Source organism: Takifugu flavidus, chromosome 16, assembly GCF_003711565.1.
Source record: "Takifugu flavidus isolate HTHZ2018 chromosome 16, ASM371156v2, whole genome shotgun sequence".
Lineage (NCBI taxonomy): Eukaryota > Metazoa > Chordata > Actinopteri > Tetraodontiformes > Tetraodontidae > Takifugu > Takifugu flavidus.
This window is the reverse complement of record NC_079535.1, coordinates 12,530,801-12,548,725: the sequence shown is the minus strand read 5'-3', so window position 1 is coordinate 12,548,725 and position 17,925 is coordinate 12,530,801. Positions and strand designations below refer to the sequence as shown.

The following is a 17,925-nucleotide window of genomic DNA, read 5'->3' as shown; positions in this document are numbered from 1 at the left end:
GAGGCCGGTCCAGGTGACCGGACGGGGCGAGAACAGGAAGCCAGAGCCGACAGCACGGAAACCAAACACAACCGGTCCCGGTGGTCAGGCTGACCTTTGGCCTTCGCTCACCGATCAAAGAGGCTATTTCCATAATTATCAAAGAGCTTTCATGAACCTGATTGGATGTGATTGATCAGGTGGTGGAAGGACAGGCGAGTCGGGCCCTATATGGGCAGTGAGGGGCGGAGCCTCAGTCAGACCCAGAGACGGAAGCTAACAGCTGCTAACAGCTGCTAGTAACAGCCCGACGCTACTACAGCGACGTCTCAACAACGCTCACACGCACACACACCACACACACACACACACACACACACACACACACACACACACACACACACACACGGAGATTTCACTGAAGAATTCCACTTGACATATTCCCCGTCCGCCGGGCAAACTGCACCCTGGCGAGCATCATCTTTCCTTTCTGCTCTGGTCAATATAACCTCTGCTTCATGAAAGGTCGCGTCCATTTAACCTGGATCCAAACACATAAACACAAGCGCTGCGTTCGGCGGCGGCGCCCGCGGCGACGCACTTCCTGGGAGGAACGGGCCGAATCCGTGCTGCCGCTGCTGCAGACGGAGCAGAGAGTTTAATAATTGATGCGCTGAAAGGAAGTTTTCCTCCAGGATGGAGACATTGTTACACAAGCTGCAGCAAGAACAGGCGAGAGGCTGCAGGCACGGATCCGTCCACTTTAGGGAAATCATCTCCTGACAGGCGGACGCGGCTGCTTTCTTTCAAAGCTCCTCTAAAAATAAGAGTTTACTCAGTAAACGGTGCGATGAAGGCAGACGTTAGTACTTAAACATCTGTTTCACTCCCAGGACCTCAGTGTTTCTGCTGACCTCATCCATTCTTACAGCCTTTTCACACCCTTCTGCGCTTCCTCCCATAAACCCTCCACCAAACCCAGCAGAAACAAGAAAATAAAGAGCGGAATCGCTGAACAATCCCAGAATATCCAGATCCAGCTGTGATCCCTCGGATCACTGGGGCCTTTTCACGGCTTCAGTAGACAACGCCTCCACAACACAGGTCACCCATCCCTCCCCCCCCGAGCAGGAAGCAGGAAGTGTGACTGGTACTCACATCCCACCATCATCATGGCCACGGAGAAGATCTTCTCTCCGTCGGTGGAGGGGGCGATGTTCCCGAAGCCGATGGTGGTCAGGCTGGTCATGGTGAAGTACAGGGAGGTGATGTAGAGCGAGTCTTTGCCGGGGCCGCCCTCCCATTGGCCGGAGCCGCTGGCGTTGTAGCGGTAAGGGGAGCCGATGCTGATGGCCAGCTGATACAGCCAGCTGTCCATCTTGATGGTGTTGGTGGCCTCGTCGATGACCTCGTAGTCCCCGATGCTGTACCTGCACGGGCAGACGGTGTCAGCCACGGTTTTCCTGACGTTTGCCCCTTCAAACTTAATTTTCCTCCACTTTAATGGATATTTAATGGGTGCGATAAAATAAACATTTAGCTCAAAATGACTGGCGTTAATATTTAGCCATTAGCAGCTGTAATCTAAAGATAACAAACGTCGACCATAATCGACCATAATAAGAGGCGTAAAGACGCCTTTTATTATAAATGAGATTCTTTACTGCTGAGCAAACACAGTTTTTTTTATTAAAGATTGTCGTTAAGGAAATTTGTCCTGGAATAAACTAGCAGGTTCAGTTTTGATTCATTATTCAGCAGAATTCCGCAGTTTTGGTGCCTTCGGAGGTGATTTTAGTTAGACGGCAACAGTTTCCCTCAGTGACATTTGAATATTCTTCTGTGGAATCAGAGAACAACATGGATCCAACTGGACCCAGAAGGAACCTGGACCCGTCCCAGCTCTCAGCAGGGGGCCGGGTCACCGCCCAGACGGGTGAGAACGGATGAGATTCGCCTACCAGATGCAGGCCAGCCAGTGGGCCACAAGTCCGAAGACGCAGACCAGCAGGACCAGGACAGCTGCTCCGTACTCCAGGTAGTGGTCCAGTTTCCGAGCCACCCGGCCCAGACGCAGCAGGCGGACCACCTTCAGGGAGCTGAAGAGGCTGCTGATGCCCTGCGGGGGAGGACGGAGCTGGAGTTATTACAGGAAAACATCTGCTTTCCACCACAGCTGCTGATGGCGACGCGTCCCGCTGATGAAGACCAGCTTCCAGTTTGGGTCATTTAGGACCATTCATTCAGGTTCTTCACCTCAACATCTGAAAAGCTGACAAAAACCAGAGCGAGACGGAACCTGAGCTTCACACTTCAGCCCGGAGCAGAACAGCACCAGTAGGAACCCTCCCAGTCTTCCCGGTAGCACCAGGAAGAGGCTCCACAGGTGTTCAGCAGGACCTGGAGGACCGGATGAGGGGATAAATCTCTGCTGCTCGTCTCCATGCTCACACTCATTTTCAGGAACCAGCTTCCGCCTCTGGTCCAGTCGAAACCAGAACCAGTCACGTTCCAGCACACATTTATGACACTTCTTCATGGTCAAAACGCTCTTGAAGGTTAAACCTGTTTGGATACGAAGACCAGAGCGAGACACCAACCTGCGGCCTCCTCGTGCACTGCACAGCATGTGGACTAGATATCCCACAATGCATTGCACCTCATGTCATGACATGAAGTCAGACGTGACCTCCCTCCTCCTCCAGTTTAACCAGGAACAGACACCATCTAGCCCACCATATGGGGCGCCTTCAGGAACAGATCAAAATCCAAAATGGCCGGCGAGGTTTGAAACACCATTATAGTTTTGGAGGGAAAAGGTGGGAACGTTGCCCCCCCCCCCCTTCCCCATCCGTCCCCCCCGGCCCAATTTTCTCTGGACCAATTATCCTGATAATCAAATAACGCGGCGCCGGTAATCGGAGCTGACGTGTTTCTGTTGTAAAGGTCACGGTGGAGCCACGGTTGTGTAAGCCCCTCCCACCCGCACTGATCACACGTGGACTCTTTATGCCCCCCCCCCACCACCACCACACAGCTCGCCCCTGGCTCTGTCAGCTCGCTCATGAAGATGGCAGCACGCACAGCGCCAAGAAAGGTCAGCCTGGATTAGACCCCTGCGGGGCTGCCACCTCCCCGGCAGCTTCCGGCTCCACTGTGGCAGCAGGTGACTCCAACCCGCAGGAGGCCCCCCCCCACACACACACACACACACACACACACACACACAGAGCTCTCTGGGGGGCCTCAGCTCCTCAGAGTGTTGCATCACTTTGGGCGTTGCTGGTTTGTTGATGCTGTTGCCGACTGATTCTGCTGCAGAAAAAACTATTTGTTATTAAAAAAGAAGAAAAAAAAAGAGGAACAATCGGCTTTGAGAGGCGTTCAGGGGTCAGTGAACCTTCGGAGCAAAAGCTGTCGTTTATGAGACACGGACACCAAATTCCAGGTTCTACAAGAGCGGGAATGATGCTGGACCACGTCTGGAGCAACTTCCTGGGAGGAAGGACTTGGTCACCGATGCTAACATGTCGCTAACACTGTCGCTAACACTGTCGCTAACGCCGTTCTCTGATGCTACACTGAGATCTCCGCCCGCTGGCAGCAGCAACACCCCACCGACCAACTTTATGGGCCGAATTAACATCCAAACTGCAGCAGGAACATTTGTTCCTCCACATTTATGGAAACAGTTGGTCTGATGGAAGGAAACATCAGGAGCATCCTCACACCCTCAGGTCCTTCACAGCCTGTTAAACATCATCCCAGATGGGTCCTTTTACTCTTTATCGTTACACCAGAGCAACGACTTCGTGTCTGAGGGGAACACAGCATGTGATCAACCGCTCAAACCGCCAGGAAGCAACTTTGGGTTGGGATCCGGAAACCTTCACACACACACACACACACGAGAAGGTGAGGTGAGGAACACCTGAGAGCTGAAACATTAGTAGATTTATGTCTGATTGATTCTCCTGCCCTCGCGGTTCTACAGTACTTAATTCAGCATGAAGCCGAGCAGAAAACCACCGTTAACGGACTCCAGGCTGCATCGACGCCAGTCTTCGATACGCGAGGCGGTTAAAGAGCCGTGAAGCAACGAGCTGATGGAGCCACAAGTCAGTCAAGGTTCTGAACCTGAAGCCCAGACGGCAGAAACACGCTCGTCAGCTAATTAGACGTAGATGTCGACTGTGATCAATGTGGAGACCAGGTCACATGACGCACAAACAACCAGCTGGAGCTCCTGAATAAACATCCTGTCTGCAGATCTTCTTCCTCTCCATCAGCCGGGATGGATGAAGGTGAAGGAAAAGTGAGGTGTTTCAGGCTCCTGCAGCTGCGTCGGAGCTCAGACTCACATCACGGCAGCAAAATGTCATCAATTATCTCAGGCAGAGTAAAACAGCACAGCTTTAATTACTAATCAATGATCTTTACGGGCTTAGTAACCAAGGTCCCCCTCTGCTGCGTGTCTGGAGCCACACGCCGACTCCCAAAGTCCAACCACCAAAACGTCAGGGTCGTGTTTTCAGACGCTCCTGCCAACAGTAAATCACCGTTTGGATCAGAACGGGAAGGTTTTCCCAGTCCGGTGCTCTAAATTTGAAAGTCAAACAGGAAGCATATGTTTCTAATACAGCAGCCGACAATCAGAGCAACGGGGAAATAGCGACGCGACGCAGCTCGTGGCAGCGCCCTCCGGTGGCCGGCGGTGGGAACGACGCAGTCAGAACATCATAGCGTACCTCGTCCACGTTCTCGAAGGCGTTGATGATGTCATAAGGGAGGCAGGACAGCAGATCGATGACGAACCAGGTCTTCAGGTAGTTCATCCGGATCAGCTTGGGGTCAGAGATGACCTCGCCGCCGGGCCCCACGAAGGTGGTGTGGAAGTTCAGGACGATGTCCACCAGAAAGATGACGTCCACCACGCTGTCCAGGACCAGCCACACGATGTTGTTTTGCTTGGTCTTGAAGGAGACGTTGTAGGGAACCATGATGGCCGTGTAGAAGGTGAGGATGAGGATGACCCAGTCCCAGGTGGTCTTGAAGGTGCAGTAATGCAGGATGATGTGGGGGGGCGTCTTCGGGGCCTCCTGCTTGTACTGGGGGAGAATGTCAGAGTTCAGCTGCAGCACCTGTGGACGGGACAGGGGACCTGGTTACTATGGCAACGTCCGGGTCGCAGAAGAACCTCCCCACCAGCAGAACGCAGAGCCGTGATGGAGCAGATCAGATCTCTTTAATGACGGAGGCGAAATTAGAAGCACATTTACTGATTATTTCACACACGATTAAGTTTCAGGATTGAAACATTTTCCACGCTGGTATTTTTCAGAGCTGCCTGAAGAAAAAGGGTCGAGAAAAACAAGAGAAAAGAGGAAATTAGTGGAAGTGATGAAAGCTAAATGAGGAAAATCTGCGTGGCGCCAGGTCAGACTCCGCCCACAGGGTGGCGGCGCCTGAAGCTTCTAGATTTAAGATGGCGGCAGCAGAAACACGTCAGCCATCTTGGTTGCTGTAGAGTCGGCGCGGTGACCTCAACACGCTGACACTTTCATTAAAGTCGCTACAAATTCTAAATCTGACTCACGGAAGTTAGCTTCCACTCGCTCATCTGCCCTCACACGTGGAGGCGGGGCCACAGGCCTCCGCCATCTCCTCTAAATTCCCGCTTTCAAAGCCGTCAATCAAACCGACGCCGGTCAAGAGGCTCAGCGATGCTTCAAGCCGGAACCGCCAATTAGGAGTCCAGGCGAAGAGCAGGGAGGAAGAGAAACCTGTGCGAATGTGACACTCGAAGAGGAAGATGGCAGCTGCGCCTTTCAGCCGCCGAGCGGATGGATCACCTGCGACGGCTCTTTGGCGCCCAGGCCGGGAGAACTGGAGAATTATCTCCTCTTCCTCCTCTTCCTCCCTCTGCCAGCGAGTCTTCACTTTTCTCTTCCTCCAGCTTCTTCATTGCATCCTTAAATCCAGTCTTCTAAAATCTGCAGACTCATGAATAAGCAGCTTTGATGATGAAGATGATGATGATGACAGGAGGATGCTGCATCAGCCAGAATCAACCCGATTAAACTGGAGCGATGCTCCAAGATTTATGACATCCAGAACAATCCTAAAAGGTCTGAAGCTCAACATCTCAATCGTCCTTCCTCCCCTCGACATCTGCCAGAACTTCAGCAGCTTCCGCTTCAGGTTAAAGGCGACAGAGTTGGTGAATAAAACAATCAGACCATCTCCAAAATAAAAAAGGACCAAACGAGGCCGGTGCCCGCAGCACCGGGCTTCAGGCTTCAAATATTCATGGCGCCCGCATCAGCGGAGGAAACCGTGCCTGTCCAGCAGTGTTGGGGAGGTTAGCGTGTTAACGGAACTGCAGACACGTCAATGCTCAGGTTCAAACTTTCATGTGAAGGTCACCTGTGCACAAACAGTGAACACAGTCCAGAGGCCCAGCTAATGATGCTAACAGGCTAGCTTACCTAACAGCCCAAGTAAGAGGGAAACGTGTTTCATGTTTGTGTTCTGTCTCGTCAGCAGATTTTATCCCAACTAGCTTAAATGATGCTAGATGATGCCCTATTGCTGTTAGCTTCACAGGTTGCTAGCTTGTATTTGGACTAGCCTAGCCTTTTTAGCTCGTGTTCCTAACTTTATGAAAGCAGCGAGTGGTCGATTATTGTGCTACATTAGTGACATCACGCTGGCTGTCCATTATCCAGACGCGAGGAGAGACAGGAAGTCATTCTTTTTTATTCTGCTACGGTTTTAGCCGTTTCCGTGCGTGCTGGAGCTCACCTCCGCCAGTCTGGACTGCTTGTGGCTGACTTCGGGTTTGCTGATGGGCGCCAGCTGCTGCAGCGTGTTGCGGTTGTTGGTGAGCGCCCGCGTCAGTCGTGCAAACTTTGTCCATCCTACAGGGCCGAGACAGAAAAGGCCAGGTTTACAATGAGGGACAGGAGTCAGGACATCGCATCTTATCCCGATTCGTCATCGATCTGAAGGATAAATGCAGCAGAGCGTGGACGCGGCAGGAACCCGCCCTGCAGGACGTGTCCTTGGACACGAGCAGAAGACAAAGCCTGCAGCTGTCCAACGAGCTCTGCCACCCATGGACGTCCCAACAGAAGGACAATGTCTCCTTCAGGGGATCGATACCAAACACTCAATCCTGGTGAAATACGGAAGTTTTGGGGATCGATGACGTCACATCCCGAAACAGGAAGAGGTGGCACGGTCTTCAAAAGCTGTATTACACTGTAAAAAATGAACTTTTACAACAGGGACGCTGCCGAGCGCTCGGTTCTCAGGTTTCGTTGCGCCGGGCGACCGACAACCAACAGTTTCACTTCTGCCCGACACACGACGGAGCAGCTTGTGCCGCGTTGCTGGGAGACGGGCGCTCCGACTGCGCTGCCCTAAAAATAAAAATCAAATGTTTGAAAGGGCAACAGCGGCGACAGAGACCGTGGTGGCACATGGCGATCGACCCGACCCTCTGAAGGGACCATTACCAATAGGAAGTGATATTTGAAATAGCTTTTATCAGCCAGGCCTGCAGCGGTCTGACCCCCCCGTCCCTCAGTAAGGACAGTTTATTCTGAGCCGTCAGTGCCCATCACTCACCTTCCCTCCAGGAAAACGGTCCTGCGCTCTGTTGTGTGGCCGCTCGCTCGCCTTTATGTTTATTTTTTTCTATGCTAATAGCGCAAACTGGCTGCATATTACAGAAAACCAGTCACTCTCTGTCACATCGGAGTTGTTTTCATGTTTCCTGGAGGCAAAAGTGCTGCAGCAGCACTTACGGAACCTTTTATGGTTGCTGCTCAAAATCGACAAAAAAAAGGAGTCGCTGAAGCTGATCACATGCCTGTAGCTAACCGTTAGCTTTGTGTATGAGATACTGACAGAGGAAACATTTACACGACAATCTGGGACACCCGAGGATGGAAAAAGCTTTGTGAGGAGTAGCCAAGACAATACTGCCCCCCCCCACATTAGCCTTTTCCACAGGAGAATGGTGGAGAACTACAGAAATGAACTCCCCTGTTTCGCAATTTCCTTTTTATATTTACTCAGAATCCACAGCAGCACGCTCGTCCCTCATGTCCCTCATGCTGCTCTGACAGTCCACTGAAAATAAATGAAATAGAAGAAAACCTGACAGTTCAAAACCGATACCACAGTATCATCAGCAAACAATCGTGTAATCTATAGTAAAAAAGGAGCCAAGATCAGGATTAAAATCTGCCTTTAAACTTTCATCCCAGTAAAGTCGTTAGCTAGCTGCCAATATTCACCTGTGCATCTTGATATGAGCCCAAATATTAAAGCCACTTGATTATATTAGAATATCCGAGTTAGAGAACACGGAGGCAGGGCGACTGCAGGGATCACGGAATCTGGGATTTACTTCTTTATTACTTTTCTTCACTTCATGCAGTAAAAGTGCCGACAGCAAAGTTGCCATCGTAACTCTGCTTCAGTCTCCTGCAGCATAATGTTCTATATAGGACACCATGCATTATAGAAGGGGGGGGGAGGAGGGGAGGGGAGGGGAGGAGGGGAGGAGGAGAGGGAGGAAGGGTGGAGGGAGAGGGAGGGCGAGAGGGGAAGGAGGAGGCGAGACGGAGGGGAGAGAGGGGGGAGGGGAGAAGAGGAGAGAGGAGGGGAGGAGAGGGGAGGAGAGGAGAGGAGAGGGCGGGGAGAGGAAGAGAGGACGATGGAGAGGGGTCGCCCCCTTGGGAGGGGGGAGGGGAGGAGGGGAGGGTGGGAGAGGAGGCAGAGGGGAGGGGAGAGAGAGGACGACGGAGAGGAGAGATGAGGAGAGGAGAGGAGGCGGGAGAAGAGGGGAGAGGCGAGAGGAGAGGAGAGGAGAGGAGAGGACGGAGCGAGAGGAGAGGAGAGGAGAGGAGAGGAGAGGAGGAGAGGAGAGAGGAGAGGAGAGGACGAGGGAGGAGAGGAGAGGGGAGGAGAGTGCAGGAGGAGAAGAGGAAGAGGAGTGAGGAGAGGAGGAGGAGGAGAGGAGAGGAAAGGAGGAGAGGAGAGGAAGAGAGGAGAGAGAGGACGAGGAGAGAGGAGAGGAGAGGAGGGGGGGAGAGGAGAGGAGAGGAGGGAGAGGAGGGGGAGAGGAGAGAGGAGAGGAGAGGAGAAGAGAGGAGGTCAGCAAACAGATTTATCTACCGACCAATGGCCACTAGGTGGCGCTACACCCATAATGGAGCCTATTTCTGGCGAATCAATAAAACTGTTTGCCAACAACAAACTGCAGCCGAGTTCCTTGAGTCCATGAAGTCTGATCTGTTCCAGTCGACCCAGTAAAACTCGGACCTGTTTGGTGGTCAGACGCCACAAGAACCTCCAGCTCCACAAAGATCCAGGAAACCTGAAACCTCTGGTCTTCACAGTAAAGCAACAAGCTAATCTGTTAGCATTAGCCAGTTTAACCACGAATCCGAAAAATCCAAATCAAAGACATGTGACAACGCCGATAAACTCGAGCCGCCGTTACGTGTTCCACCCGTGTCAGCGAGCACGCATCACCGACGCAGCGGTCACATGACACCTCCAGGCAGGTACCGCCGGCGTGCGCACGCACGTGTTACTGTACGTGCACGTTCAAGAGGGGTGAAGGATGTCAACGGGCAAACGCACCCACTCGGCCGTCAGCGGCGCTGATGCCCCCGGGGCAGACAGACGAGAGTAGGGGGCACAAAGGACAGCGAGTCCCGTGATTCCTGACGTCCTCAAACACAACCTGACTGCTGGAGACGTGGGACGCCCAGATGAGACGTGAGGACAAGGACAGGGACAGGAAAGACATGAAGGATGGAGGAGGGACGCCGTTTCTTCTGTCCTCGCAACGTTCTGAAGCCTGAAAGACTCGACCTTTAACGTGTCAGGAAGCTTTAAATAAAAGAAAACTGGAGAAGTCTGGTGAAGGACTGGAACAAAGACAATAAAGGCCGGAACATCAAAGGAGGACGAAAGATGAAAGAGACGGATGAGAGGACAGAAGTGAAAGAAGAGACGCTGACGGACACAAACCGCTGCTTCAAAACAGAGCTGCTCATCCATCCATCTCCATCCACCATCCACTCATCCATCCATCCATCCATCATCCATCCATCCATCCATCATGTCATCCATCCACTATCCATCCAGCCATCATCCATCCATCCATACATCATCCATCCATCCATCCATCCAAACACCATCCTCCTCTCTTCCATCATCCACTCATCCATCCATCCATCTACTCATCCATCCATCCATCCATCCACCATCCATTCATCCATCCATCCAGTCATCCATCCAGTCATCCATCTGTCCATCCAGTCATCCATCCACCATCCACTCATCCATCCATCAATCCACCATCCATCCACCATCCGTCCATCATCACTCATCCATCCACCACCCACTCATCCATCCATCCAGTCATCCATCCATCCACTCATCCATCCATCCATCCATCCATCCACCATCCATCCACTCATCCATCCATCCAATCTGCTCACCCACCTTTGGTGGTTTCATCCTCGATGGGCTGCTTGAAGAGGGTGATGTCCTTGAAGGTGCAGAGGAACAGAACCACCTTGTCGTTCTCGTTCCTGATGGGGGCTACTTGCATGTAGAACCACACCGGACTTCCTGTGGAGACAGTTGAAGGCTCTCAATGGTTGACAATTTTTGACTTGACAATGTTTCTTGGTATTAACGTCAGTAATCGGTTCTGGTTTTTTATTCTTAGATGAAGAGTCAGGAAGGTTAATGCTCATGAGGCCTCATCATGGATCTACTGTCAGGACTCTTCAGGCACCAGGACTCCGTTTACACAAGTGATCATTTTCTCCTGAAACCCGGAAGAATTCCAAGTGATTTACTTTGATTTAAAAGAGGAAAAGCGGAACTTTCCATTTAGAAACACTCACTGTTCTTTCTGTACAGCAGAACCTCAAAACAGTTGGACTCATAGTTGTCGAAGGTCTGTCGCACCTTCTCGATGGTCTTCTTGTCCGTCAGCTCTCCATACATGAAACTGCGAAAGGAAGCACAGCAGCCATCAGCCCGGAACCAGGAGGACTTTTGGAGGGTCCGATCGGGCTGGTGTGGCTGTATTCAATGCTGAAGAACTGATCCCGATCTGATGCAGGCAGGTCCAGGATGCCAACCAGGACTCGTGGAAGTTTCTCTCAAAGGACACATATAGGGTACGATTGCTGCTATTTTCAGCTCCTGAAATGTGAAATCAGTCATTTATGCTAACTGCTAATGTAGCTTTCGGTGGAGTTTGACATATAAACATGTATGAGTTGATGTTTCCTGTGCATAATAAATGAAACCTTAAAAGACATGAAAACATTTGTGGCGTTTGTACCAAACCCCATTATCTCAACAACCCCACCACCAGGGGGCAGCAAGCCAGCGTCCCATTATTGATGCTTGGCAGTGCCCAAAGCCACGCCCCACGGCCACGCCCATAGCCACGCCCAGTCCATTGCATCATTGTTTGGTTTACTGAGGTGGAAATTATGACTGAACTCAGAAAAACTGGAGGAAAACACAGAGACGCGCCGCAGAACAGCGCGCCGCCGCCGCAACAGAGCGCCGGACGACGCGGCACGGGGCGCAGAAGCCGGAACGGAGGGAGCAAGACGAAGAAGAATAAAGCGCGTAAGAAAGCACGGGCGGCGACGCCGAAGAAAAGAGGAAGAAGAAAAGGAGGCGGAAGCAAGAAGAAAGAAGCAAGCGAGAAGAAGCCAAAGCAAGAGGAGAAGGAAGCGCGAAAGAGCGAGAAGAAGAAAAGCGAGACAAGCAGAGGAAAGGGGCGAAGAAGCCCACAGCGCGCGCGACGAAGGAAGAGCGCCGCAGAAAGAGCGATAGAAGAAGAGGCCGGAACGCGAAGAAGAAGAAGAAAAAGCGCGACGAAGAACGCGGCGAAGCCGAGAAAAAACCGAGGAGCGGAAGAAGAAGGACAGAGAGAAGAAGAAAGAGAGCACGAAGCAGAGGAACGGGGCGGAGACACGAAGAACAGCTCTCAGCCTCACTCTTCTCCTCTTCCTCCCTAGAAACTCTTCTCCGAAGCCTCCTCTACCTCTTCTCCTCAGGCACAGCTCTCCTCCTCCGCTTCCATCTCCTCCTTCCTCACATCTTCCTCCTCATCCTCTGATCCTCTATCCTCCTCCTCACTGTATCCGCCTCCTCCCTCCTCACTTCTTTCTCTCCTCCTCCTCACTCTTCTCCTCCTCCTCCTCACACCTTTCCTCTCCTCCTCCAGTTCCTTTTGCTGATCTGTCTGAACCTCCTGCCTGGTTTCTGAGGCTCCGTCTGTAAATAACAGCATCGTCATGGAGACTCTGAGGATGAGGATGGAGGGATGAAGCAGGAAAACAGCGGAGGAACTGTAATCTCCCTCCCAGAGAGAGAGGGAGCGACTGGACTTGAATAATGGATGAAAGTGAATCCAAAATGTCCCATTCGGAGATCTTTGCAGTCTAAAAAGAGCAGCTAAAAGCACGAAGGTGCCCTTTGACCTCCCGGTAAAGCAGCGTTTACCTGACGGTGCTGCTCTTCTGCATCACCTCGGCCCGGTGGAACCCCGACAGTTTGCAGAACCCGTCATTGCTGTAGACGATGGGCCACTCCACGATCTGGGCGTTGCCTATGAGGAAGCTGGTCTCTGCAGGACGGGAGACAGACGGGCTCAGTCCCTGCACCAGAACCTGGAACCAGCTGGACCAGCTCGTGTTCGGCTTCCTCTGAGGACGCGAGGAGCTGATCTGAACCACATCGGAGGTCAGACCCGTCACCGCGGCAACGCTCCGACGCACCCACGTTCAGGTCAAAGGTCGCACATTTAAACCGGGTCAGATGAAATATTCTGCCGATAAAGACGATCTCTGTGATTTGGGACGCTTCTGGGTTTAAACTGGTTTCACTGGTTTGGAAGATCAAAGCCCGTATTTCTATTTCCTCTCCCCCACTGATGTCCGTCTAACGGGGCATCAAAGCCGCCGCCCACTGCGCGACCTTTGAAATTAAAGCGGCGAGTGCGCCTCTCCGCCTTCCTGCCAAAAAAACTACTTACATGGAGTTTTTTTGGGCCAAAAGTTGTTGTTTTTTGTTTTTCGGATGATTTTTCACCTTTGATTCTCTGCTCATCAGAGACGTGACATCATCAGCTGCCTCAGACCTGGACCAATCACTGACCTCCAAATGTCTCCTCACCATCTTCTGAAGCTTCAACCTGTATGATTCTTTGTTTGTTTCACTTTTTTGGTTTTGACGTCGTTTCGAGGTGGTTTTGCTAGCAGACGTGTGCTAAGTCTCGGCTAGCTGTGGCGTTCTCGCCCGGGTCGTCTGTTCGAACCGGCACTTTTGTCCTCGCGGTTCGACGTTGGTGAAGCTGAATATTTGATATTCTCAAGAATCCAAGTGAAAAGGTCAGGAAAAGACCTCGTTCCCAGCAGGAATATGAAATTAATGAGCGAACCAGCAGATAAATGTCCTCCAGTCGCTGACAAATCTGCAGCTCCTGTTGGTTTGGCAGGTAATCATTCAGTGTTGTGACGGACTCCTTCTCCCTTTAGAAGCTCCTCTCCCAGTTTGATTATGTGTCTTCCCAAAATACATCTGAGGACCTTCACTGGGCAGCCAGAAGAACTCACTCGCTCGCTCGCTCGCTCTCGCGTTTAAACCCTGGGAACGGATCCATGAAGGTTCTTCAGAAGCTCCCGACGATGTTTCAGGTTGTTCCTTCATCGTTGCTGCTGCTGGTGTGTGATGGTGGTTCTGTTTACAGACCAGCCCGATCCAGCAATCACCCGAGAGGCACTGGGAAGAACCTTCTCACAGGGACGTCTCACTGGACTGACCTTTCATTTCATGCTAACTGTCTGCATGAAGGAGCAGCAGGAGGCTGAAGCGGGCCTTCAGAACCGGGGTTCATACTTCCTGCCTCAAATCAAGAAGGTTTTTAGAACTTAGTGAAGCAGAACAGGAGGACCGTCCGAGCTGAAGGGTTTAACCTGGTGCTCTTCAGCAGATATCAGCACATCTGGAACAGCTGCAGATGCTGAAACACACGTTTGGTCACCAATCGTCAGGCGCCTTCGAGAGCCTCCATCGTCCAGACGTTCTGTGAGGAACATCACCTGATGTCCTGCTGTCGGGCTGTGGAGCTCAAACCCGACAAATTACCGGAAAAACCGGAAAAAAGATGAGAAACGTCCTCAAGACTCAGCGAGCGAGCTCTCACGCGCGCGCGCGCGCACAACCTGCGACATGGTCGTCAGCGGAGCCCCAACTCCACTACCCCTGTCACACGCACGCACACGGCCCTGATCCGACTGCGGCCAATTGCCGCACAGACTTCTGGGAACACAGAAAGTAATCAATCGAATCAGAGGAGCGCGCGCGGGCCGGTGCCAAGTCCGCGTGGAATCGTTACGCAGACAAAAAAAGAGGGTCCAGACTGACGGAACCAACACAAACTACAGCGAAATGCCGATTTAAACGATCAATAACGCGAGAAAATGTCAAATATTCCACATTTTTAAAAGAGCGGCGCTGTAAAATGATACGTGAAAACAATTTTAGAGACTCTGCGAACAGAAAATGGCTCAATACTGAATCCAGGAGCTCAGAAGTGGGTTAAATTGATCTCCAATAACACAACCTGAACAAATTCGGATTATTTCAAACTTAAATCTGAACACAGCGGAGCTTCCAAGCGGCGCGTAAACAGAACTCCACACAAACACGTTCAGACCTGTTCAGGTGCGTCACGAACCCGGTCTGACAACAGGTGAAGTCCATCAGAGCAGAACCGAGCAAACAGAACCAGCCTGACTTCAGGATTCCAGCAGAGTTCGGGTCCGAGCCGTCGGGAACACCCCCACGCCCACCCCTTTAAAAACACACGCAGCTTGGTTCCGCTCACCACTGGACCGCCGGACGATGTTCTCCAGAAAAGTGTTCTGCGGTGCCACCAGCCCTCTCTTTCCCCGGGCATCCTGCTGCGGGCGGGCGGAGCCGGTGTCGGTGTCGCTCGGGTTCTGCGGCGGTGCGTCTGCTGCGCGGAGCTCGGTTCCGATTCTGGCTCTCAGTCGGCCCGGTGGGGAAGCTCATTGTAACCGTGCGCACTGGCAGCTCGGGGCGCACTGATCCGCGGCGGAGGCGCCGCAGCCCCGCTGCCGGACCGCGGCGCAGCGCGCATGCGCGCACGGAGCTGGCGGGTTTGTTGGAGACGCGTCTGATTTAAAACCGACACTTTATTTAAGCCGCGAAAGAGGCGAGTTTAAATTCAGCTGTTGGGTTTTCATGTGTTTTACTGTGTTAAAAGGTTGAGTTTTCCTCAGTTCTGTAAATATAAATGTGTGACCTTTGACACAGAGTCTATATTTATTCATGTTTTAAGCTAACACGCGCTCTCCACCCCTGAGGAACGCTCATTTACTGGTATGAAGAGTTAATGGGGCTCCTGGGAGCTGAGGGCCAACGGGGACATCAGCCGGTGCTCCAGCCAGCTGACACCAACCTTCTGTTCGCAACCATCAGAGACTCATCAGAGAAACCTCTGTTCCAGGTCCAGGAGCTCCGCTCCAGGTCCAGAAGCTCTGCATCAGGTTCAGAAGCTCCGCTCCAGGTCCAGAAGTTTAACACCAGCTTCAAAAGCTCCGCTCCAGGTCCAGGAGCTCTGCATCAGGTCCAGAAGCTCCGCATCAGGTCCAGAAGATCCGCTCCAGGTCCAGAAGATCCGCTCCAGGTCCAGAAGCTCCACTCCAGGCCCAGAAGCTCCACTCCAGGTCCAGAAGCTCTGCATGAGGTCCAGAAGCTCCACATGCAGCAAACTGATCCATTTAAATTAAACCTTCTCAGCTTCTCTTTGAGCTTTGGTGTGAAGGCCATCAACACCATCAGTTACATTCCTGTGATGTTCTTCACCTGATCATCATTCATCCAAGAACCTCCTGATCTTGGAGGGATTTTTTATTTTATTGAACCTTCATTCCAACAGGGACCTTAGTCACCACAGACCTGCTTCAGACATGAAGGAGCATCAAACCGGCAACCTTTGGATGGTCCACAGCTCCAGGCCGATGACTGAAGGTTCCGTCGGGTCCTGGAGTTTGACCATCAGGTGTTCCTCACGTGGAACAGAGAAGGTTCTAGCGGAGTTTCAGAACTTTGACAGATGGTTTCTGGTCTCCAACATCTTGTGTTGGAAGCATTTGCAGCAGGAACTTGAAGCTCTGCAGGAGAAACAAAACCAGCAGAAGTTTCCGTGACTCAACCCGTCGCCCACAGTGGACTATTCACAGACTCCGTCGCCGTGACAACGGGTGGATTATCTGCTTTATACGGACACACAGGTGAGCACGATATCGGGTTTCGAGCTGCTGCTTCTGACAAAGTAGGTTTGGTTTCTTCTGAGTTCCTCGGCTGTTAAACATTTACCTGCGCTGTGTCGACATTCTGGGATTCCTGACCTCACAAATCAAATCAAATTCAAAATCTTGATCTGCCCAGGTGAGACCTCAGATCCTCAGAACCCTTCATGAGAAGAAACCTGAAGGAGGCACAGACGGGGGATCTTCTGCCTGGACAGGACAGACGTGCAGTAGATGCCACATAAACATCAGCAACACATCTGTGGTCATTATAATTGGCGGGTTCTCCTGGTCCACTGTTCACCTTGGTGAGCTCCACGGCCAAAAAGAGCAACATCAGCACCAGAAGAAAAAACCATTCCAGCGTGTAGACTGGTCCCAGACCAGTGAAACTACTGCACCATCAGCAGAAATCAGAGTCTCCATGTTCTCCTGGAGTCTCCATGTTCTCCTGGTGTCTCTGGAGTCTCCATGTTCTCCTGGTGTCTCTGTGGATTCTCCATGTTCTCCTGGTGTCTCCATGTTCTCGTGGTGTCTCTGTGGAGTTTCTAGGTTCTCCTGGTGTCTCTGTGGAGTCTCAATGTTCTCCTGGTGTCTCTGTGGAGTTTCTAGGTTCTCCCGGTGTCTCTGTGGAGTCTCAATGTTCTCCTGGTGTCTCTGTGGAGTCTCCATGTTCTCCTGGTGTCTCTGTGGAGTCTCAATGTTCTCCTGGTGTCTCCATGTTCTCCTGGTGTCTCTGTGGAGTCTCCATGTTGTCCTGGTGTCTCTGTGGAGTCTCCATGTTCTCCTGGTGTCTCTGTGGAGTCTCCATGTTCTCCTGGTGTCTCTGTGGAGTGTTCTGTACTTTTAAAACATCACAACACTGCAGAAGAAGATTAAAGCCCCGCAACTCTTATTAATGAGCTAAAGTGCTCAACGGTTACAACTTAAGTGGAGTCTTTGTCTGTTGGAGCTCTGCTGAGCATCAGTGGAAGCTTTCCATCATCTACAACATTCCTGAGGAGAAAGAATCCACCAGGAGAACAAACTAAGACCCAAAGCTGGGAACGTTTGTGATTTTTACTTTACTTTACTTTAGAGTTTCGATAGGTGTGTGTGTGTGTGTGTGTGTGTGTGTGTGTGTGTGTGTGTGTTGTGTGTGTGTGTGTGTTGTGTGTGTGTGTGTGTGTGTGTGTGTGTGTGCTGTTATTTAAGGCAGCTGTGGGAGGCTTCAGACCTTCAACATTCTCTGTTCCCAGTACAGTAACTGACTGGCTGCCACATGTTAGAGCAGCAGAATTTGATCGTTTCTCTTATTTGGAGGTCAGTGATTGGTCCAAGTTAAATTGTAAATAATCACCAAAAGAGAAGAAAGTAAAATAAAGATATTTTGTCCTGGGGAAGCAGCCGGACAGAAAAGGATGAATAAGTCCTGATTCTCATCTTTTGTCGGCATTAATAATAAAAACGTTAGAAAAATGATCAGTGGTGGATATAAAAAGAGGAGATGCCCAACAACCTTCTGTGTCACCAGACGGCTGAAGGATGCTGGACTCTGGTGTGAGTG

At 51.6% G+C, this 17,925-nt stretch overlaps 1 protein-coding gene and 1 long non-coding RNA gene across 2 annotated transcripts in view; one reads left to right on the top strand and one right to left on the bottom strand.

Moving 5' to 3' along the window:
* The window catches only part of kcnh5b (potassium voltage-gated channel, subfamily H (eag-related), member 5b), a 36,169-nt gene extending 21,002 nt beyond the window's left edge, over positions 1–15,167 (bottom strand). The window contains 8 exon segments of the mRNA XM_057012018.1: positions 1,138–1,409; positions 1,941–2,098; positions 4,728–5,120; positions 6,784–6,899; positions 10,510–10,638; positions 10,920–11,026; positions 12,544–12,667; positions 14,930–15,167. Coding sequence (XP_056867998.1) covers positions 1,138–1,409; positions 1,941–2,098; positions 4,728–5,120; positions 6,784–6,899; positions 10,510–10,638; positions 10,920–11,026; positions 12,544–12,566 — 1,198 coding nt within the window. The 5' untranslated portion in view covers positions 12,567–12,667; positions 14,930–15,167.
* A 58-nt stretch (positions 15,168–15,225) lies between these two features.
* Positions 15,226–17,304, top strand: LOC130513301 (uncharacterized). Its single transcript, XR_008946671.1, has 2 exons — positions 15,226–16,361; positions 16,519–17,304. It is a non-coding gene; the product is annotated as an uncharacterized LOC130513301 (long non-coding RNA).
* Positions 17,305–17,925: the final 621 nt, after the last annotated feature.